General features: G+C 33.6%; 1 protein-coding gene across 1 annotated transcript; it reads right to left on the bottom strand.

The window, feature by feature from the left end:
• Positions 1 to 2595: 2595 nt before the first annotated feature.
• LOC121999891 (7-deoxyloganetin glucosyltransferase-like) lies at positions 2596 to 4242 on the bottom strand. Its single transcript, XM_042554520.1, has 2 exons — positions 3681 to 4242; positions 2596 to 3600 (listed from the first exon to the last, which is right to left on the bottom strand). Exons 1-2 carry the CDS (start codon positions 4192 to 4194, stop codon positions 2666 to 2668), a joined length of 1449 nt encoding a protein of 482 aa, XP_042410454.1. The 5' UTR covers positions 4195 to 4242; the 3' UTR covers positions 2596 to 2665.
• Positions 4243 to 6607: the final 2365 nt, after the last annotated feature.

Here is a 6607-nt window from a genome sequence, read left to right as displayed (position 1 = left end):
ATAAGATTTCTTATTGAGATCCTTTTCAATAGTCAGATTCAATCATAATTTAATTTTAACCATGGACAACTCACCAAGTATGCTTATTTATATCATCAAAGGTTCTCGGGACTATGGTGTCATAATAAACATTCAAATTATCATCTAAGTACTCGTGATAAAATCTTAACTATCATGAATTTATAAGAATTTTTTCTTTAAATAAAGGACGTAATAAAAAAATGTTAAGTTTCTGAACTGGCCCCCACGTGCGCTGTAGAAATTAATAGGTAGAGGAAAGAAATAATATAAAACTTTTTAATAATCTTATTACTAAAGTCAATAGATTTATTTATACAAATTGTCCAAAATAATAATGGAAAGATTAAATAAGGCATACAATCATAATAATTATAAACATAGTAATATAATTGACATGGGAATATTATTTTTACTATTTGATTCATGTCGATCTTAATTGTGTGTCAAATATAATAAATCTCAATTGATTGAAATCAATTAAAGATTATTTCCATTATTATCATTACCTCCGACAAATTCAATGGGAGTGCCTGAACGTTGAGTTTGAGTGCTAACTTGGTGAAACGTTATCTAGATAATAGCTTGGTAAATATATTAGCAATTTGATCTTCCGTAGAGATATAAGAAACCAAAAGTTTTCAAGTCGTCACACGCTCACGAACAAAATGAAAATCAATCTCTACATGCTTAGTGCGAGCATGAAAAATAGGATTTGCCACAAGATAAGTTGCTCCAATATTATCACACTAGATTTTAGACGTAGCAGTTGGGAAAAAGTGTAATTCTAAAAGAAGAAATTGTAGCCAAATAATTTCTGACATTACGTTAGCAATAGCTTTATATTCAGCTTCAGTACTTGAGCGAAAGCCTGGAAACAAAATTTTGCCCAAGAAATATAGCATATCCACTAGTAGAACGTCTATCTTCAAGAGATCCAACTCAATCTGTATCACTGTAGGCAATCAACTCTCATGAAGACTGACAATATAAAAGAAAACCATGTAGAATAGTGCCTTTTAGATATCGAAGAATTCTCTTAACACCTTCCTAATGATGTTCAGTAGGAGCATACCTAAACTGACAAACACGATTCACAGCGAAAGAAATATCGAGTCGTGTAATTTTGACATATTGTAGGGCACCAACAATACTATGATAGATCTGAGGATCAGACATTGAATAAGAGGATGAAAGTGCAGTGAAACCACCCTCAATGATTAATTAGAGTGGAGATAGGACGTGCAGTATCCATTTTAGTTGAAAATTCCTCATGACATTTGTAGAATAGAGAAGAGTCTATTTTTGAGACAGAAAATCCCTGAGAATGAAGCCAGGTAGATAGACAATGAAATCACACACGAGGTGTTTGTCAAAGACCATATATAGACTTCTGAAGTTGACACACATGTGTTGGAAGTTGCGGGTGGATGAATCTAGGGGATAAACTACCATCAATATGATCAAGTAAATCGTGAACACAAAGTAAAGGAAGAAATTATAATTTTCATAGTAAATAACTATCATGGTTAAATTTAAGAACCATAGAAATTGAAAAAGAGGTATTTTATGATGATGAAGATATTTCAGTGGACTCAATAGAAGACTTTTTTTCTCTCTCTTTTTTTTTGCTCGTTTTTTTTCTCTCGATTTTTTTTTCATGTTTTTTTTCTTTTTTTTTCAAAGAAAGGAGGGGGGAAAATAAAAATAAAAAAAAAGATTTTTACAGTAGTTGTCGAAGTTCCCGAAGTTGTCGTACAAAATTGGCAAGAATAGACGTTGGCGATGAGACTACAAGATGTTACTGGAGCACACTAATCTTTAGGTTGCTCCAATTTGCTGTTGTTCTCAAAGATGTTCACGTTGTTACTGACTAATGTTGTAGAAATTTGGTGCTGAAATTGAGGTGTTGGAAGAGGCATTAAAGAAGGAAGAAACTAAGTTTTGAGGGAAGATAAGGAAAAGGAAGGATCATGGCTTTGATACCATGTAGAAATCAATAGGTAGAGGGAAAAAACAATATAAAGCTTTTTATAATCTTATTACTAAAGCCAATAGATTTATTTATACAAATTATCCAAAATAATAATGAAAGATTAAATAAGACACACAATCATAATAATTATAAACATAGTAATATAATTAACTTAGAAATATTAGTTTTACTATTTTATTTATGTCGATCTTAATTGTGTGCCAAATATAATAAATCTCAATTGATTGAAATCAATTAAACATTATTTCCATTATTATCATTATGCGCTTTTCGATTTACCTTGTAACTGATAAGAAATTTTCATGGGATCGAATAGATCATCTCAGAAATACATAATAAATTTAACTGAAATTATCAATTTTTTTTTATTTATATCATCAAAGAGTGGACTCATGACTAAATTATAAAGGATTGGCGTAGACAGTTCGCAGGGGCTACGCAAAGGTTGCAGCACGGATAATAAACATCGTCCTAGATATAATTACAGGGGGTCTAACAATTGTGGTTTCCAACAGTCAATAGCGAGAACTAGCTGCCTATTTGCTATTCTTCGTCAAGATAATTAAGAACTGCAAAGCAAATAGAAAAGTAACGTATTTATTCAATATAGAAAATTGAGTACTAGAAAGATTTTCCATTTAACATCATATATCACTCCTTCGTAATTATCTCCTCGATAAGCTTTTCCAAATTTCTCCAAGATCCTCCATCAGGTTTGGCTGCCTCAACTGCTTTTTCTTTCCACTCCACCGCCTTTCTCTTCATTTCCTTCCCCTTCTGCCCTTCAATCAGCTCCTTGATCAGCCGCTCCACCTCCTCCCTCGTTACATCTTCATCGATCTTCATTCCAATGCCCCATACAGAGCATATGTACCTACAATTAATTTGCTGATCCCCAAAGAAAGGCCAACAGATCATGGGAACCCCTGAGCATATGCTTTCCGTTGTAGAATTCCATCCGCAATGTGTCAAGAAACCTCCAATTGCAGCATGAGCCAACACCCTCTGTTGTGGGCACCAGCTCGTGATGAAGCTCCTTCCCTTGGTCATCTCCGAGAATTCCTGTGGCAGCAACGCCGCGTCGCCCGCCACAAGGTCAGGTCTAATAACCCAAAGAAACGTGCATCCACTCTTAGCCAAACCCCATCCGAACTCCACGGCCTGCTTGCTCGTCAAGTTTGCCAGACTGCCAAAGTTGACATACAACACGGACCCTGACTCCTTTTCGTCTAACCATTCCATGCATCGCAAGTCCTCTCTCCACATGTTCAGTCCACCGAGCGATGAGGTTGATGAGTCATTGGGAATGTAGTGAGAAAGTAGGCACATAGGGCCAATATCGAACACTGGCGGTAGCATCGATGAGCATGCGCTGAGCAATGTTGATTCTAATTCAGAAAAGGTGTTGAAGATGATTGCTGTGGCTTGGTGAGATGCATGAGCTCCATCCATGACAAAGTTGAGCAACAGTTCGTCTCGGTCGGTGGTTCGAATGAAACTACTCAAATCTTTCATGCGGACTGTTTCCATTCCTGGCATCCAATCAATGATAGTGTCCAGGAACCCATTTGTAAGATCGTCTTCGCCTAATATTAACCAATTAGATGCATGAGCTGACCCTCTATGACTAGTTAATTAGTATATATCAATTTTAAGTTATACTTACTTTTCAATGGGACGAGGCCCCTCTCGATCAAGTCCTTGAAGTAGTAGAAGACAGTGAAGCCACACACGGCCACTGTGGAGTAGAACACATTATGGATCCCCAATTTGGTTGTGGCGCTGAGGGTGAATCTGGCGAAGCAATCTGAGATCACGCATCTAACGGGTGGCACACCGGAGCTCGGATCGTTCAGCGCCGATATAAGACTGAGGAAAGAAGCAGGGCAATTCTTTTGGTAGGCGAGAATGATTTTTCTCATGTCCTCTGTGTATTCGTCGCTGTCGTCGGGGGGCGAGAGGCCGTCGGAGATGCTGGCGAAGCGGAAGTCAGGGAGGCCGTCGAGAGCGGAGAGTGATCCGCCATGCTTGAGAAGTTGCTGGTGGGCGTACTCGGTGTTGACGAAGGTTATGAAGAAGCCCTTGAAATGGAGGACTTTGGCCAGGTTGAGCATGGAGTTGATGTGGCCTTGGAAGGGGACCGTCATGCAGACGAGATGAGTTTTTGTTGAGTGCGCCATCTTTGCCTCGGACAGCAGGACGGCCAATTCAACCTTCGTCTGGTATGATCTGGGACTGGCACTAAATAAGCTCGGCTGGGTGTTGAAGGTAAAGACAGTGGGTAAATATAGTACAAGGCCGCTTATCTTCCAAGGGTGTTTGGTTTTGATATAAGAGTATTTTTTATATATAATAATTTTAATTAAAATAAATTTTAAAAATATTGAATTATGATTACATAGACATGTTCAACATGGGTATAAAAAACTATGCCAATTAATGAATTTAATTTTATCAATATTTAATACTCTATTACGCCTTAAAATTTGTAAAATTTCTTCTCGTCTAGTTAATAAGTGGCGATTTGTGGGAAGAAAAATGTTCAGGTTAATTAAGAAAAAAAAACATTGAATAAGGTTAATAGAGTATTAGAGTTAATACCTTTAGTAAATTTTTTAGAAAATTAATTGATGTATAAAAAATGACATTTAATATGGTATTTTAATTTTAAGAGTAATGATTTTTTAATAAATATCATCATAAAAAAATTATAATTACATTTTTGAAAAAATGCCCACATGAAAATGTCCAAAAGTAGTAACGTGAGATAAACATAAATATATATTACATTTAAATAGGAACATTTCGGCAATTAAATGAAGTAGAAGAAAATGAGAAAACTAAGGAAAAGGGGATTATTGAAAACAAGCCACATGTGATAATTTTATTAGGTCTGAATGGGTTAAAAGTGTAATATACTGTCAGATGAACAACTTCTAAAATGGCAATATCACAAACGCAAATTAAATATCTAGTAAACTGAATTGTTTTTTCTTAAAATAAAATAATAATAATATAATATACATCAACCTAATCTCATATGCAATGAAGAACTATTCAAAAGTGAATTGGTACATCAAAATTCACCAAGATCAGTTGGGAAAACAATATAATTAAAGTAGTGTATCATGTGATCGTATAATAATATTAATACTAATACTAACAATAATAATGCATTGATGCTTGTGACTATATATTTTGTTCAGTAGTAGGTAAATACTTGTAAGCAACTCATCTTTTTAGGTGTTTGATCCCTAGGAAGAGATTGTTTAATTTAACAGATGATTCGAAGCTTAATGAAACTAATTGGAAAAAAAAAAACAAAGTTGCCCTGTGAAATTGGTTCCAATTTAATTATAAAATTTATAAGACTGTTTTTCCCACTTGATAATTACGATCAGAATTTCTTTTAAAAAAACTTGATCGTTTATATTTTAGAATAAATAATATTTTGTCATCCTTTATTATTATTTTTGTCCATAAATAGACCCACAAGAAAAAACATTATAGATAATTTAATATCTTATTGTTTTTACTCGTGACAAACCACGACAACGAGAACAACAACGAGAATAAAAAAAACACCATCCATAGAAATAATTTACATGTGTGGGAGTGATCTAAGTGATCCATGCTCGAAGTTTTAACTTAGGCCAACCGATTGAGATATTATATAAAAATTCATTGGACCAAACTGATTCCTTGATTCGATGGAATGATCCAGTCTGATTTGCTTTTAATATAAAAAAAAAGTCTTATTGATTATCCTATCTAGTTCTATGAAAATTTTCTATCGACTATCAAAATAAATCGAAAAATACATGTGACGGTCAATCTACAAATCTAGCATCTTTTAATTAGACTTTCCCCTCATTCGAAGAAAAAATTCCTACAAATAAAATATAATGAGATTGAACTATGAATATTTGAATGATAATTTAGACCTAATTTGCTTTTAACAAGATTATTATAAGCAAGGGTTCTTCATTTAAATATCTTTCAAAAGTTTAAATTATTAAAATGTCAAAACTCTTGTTAAGTAATTTAAACAGTTTTAAACTCAAGAGTTTTTTTAACTTTTGTTTTTTCCTTAAAAGATACTTTTGATGGAAAAGTAAATAAAATTTAAAGGTGAACATCAATGTAAGGTCCCATGGGCTCAGAACGTTAATTACAAATTAGGTTGTATTTAAGGACTGGTTCGCTTTATATATATAAAAATAATAATAATAAATTAGCGATGAAAGGAAATGAGATTAAGAGGGTGTTTGGCTAGCTGTGCTTATAAGCTCTCTAAAACAGTTTATAAATTGTTTTGGAGCTTATAAGCTCTTCAAATTTGTTTGGTAAAATTTTTTTCGAACAGCTTATAAGCTGTCAAAATAAGTTGTTTTAGAGTTTATAAGTTGTTTTTAAAAAAGTATGGAAGACCCTACTTTTTTTTTAAAAAAAAAAATCTTATTTTAATAATTTTTTTCTCTAAAATATCCTTATATAATTTCATAAATCCTCATCTTATTCTCCATAAATTTTTATAAGTCTAATATCTTTTTATCTCCGCCGACTTTTCTTCCAACGCTGTGTCATCTTCTC

This window comes from Zingiber officinale, chromosome 7A (genome assembly GCF_018446385.1).
Source record: "Zingiber officinale cultivar Zhangliang chromosome 7A, Zo_v1.1, whole genome shotgun sequence".
Taxonomy (NCBI): domain Eukaryota; kingdom Viridiplantae; phylum Streptophyta; class Magnoliopsida; order Zingiberales; family Zingiberaceae; genus Zingiber; species Zingiber officinale.
The sequence above is the reverse complement of the archived record's forward strand: the minus strand, read 5'-3'. Positions and strand labels throughout refer to the sequence as shown.

What these genes read in the sequence shown, in the direction of transcription:
- LOC121999891 (XM_042554520.1), bottom strand. Translation starts at nt 4,194, where the DNA reads ATGGCGCACTCAACAAAAACTCATCTCGTCTGCATGACGGTCCCCTTC. An exon ending in GGGCCTCGTCCCATTGAAAA is followed by an intron (nt 3,601 to 3,680) that starts GTAAGTATAACT and finishes GGTTAATATTAG; the next exon opens with GCGAAGACGATCTTACAAAT.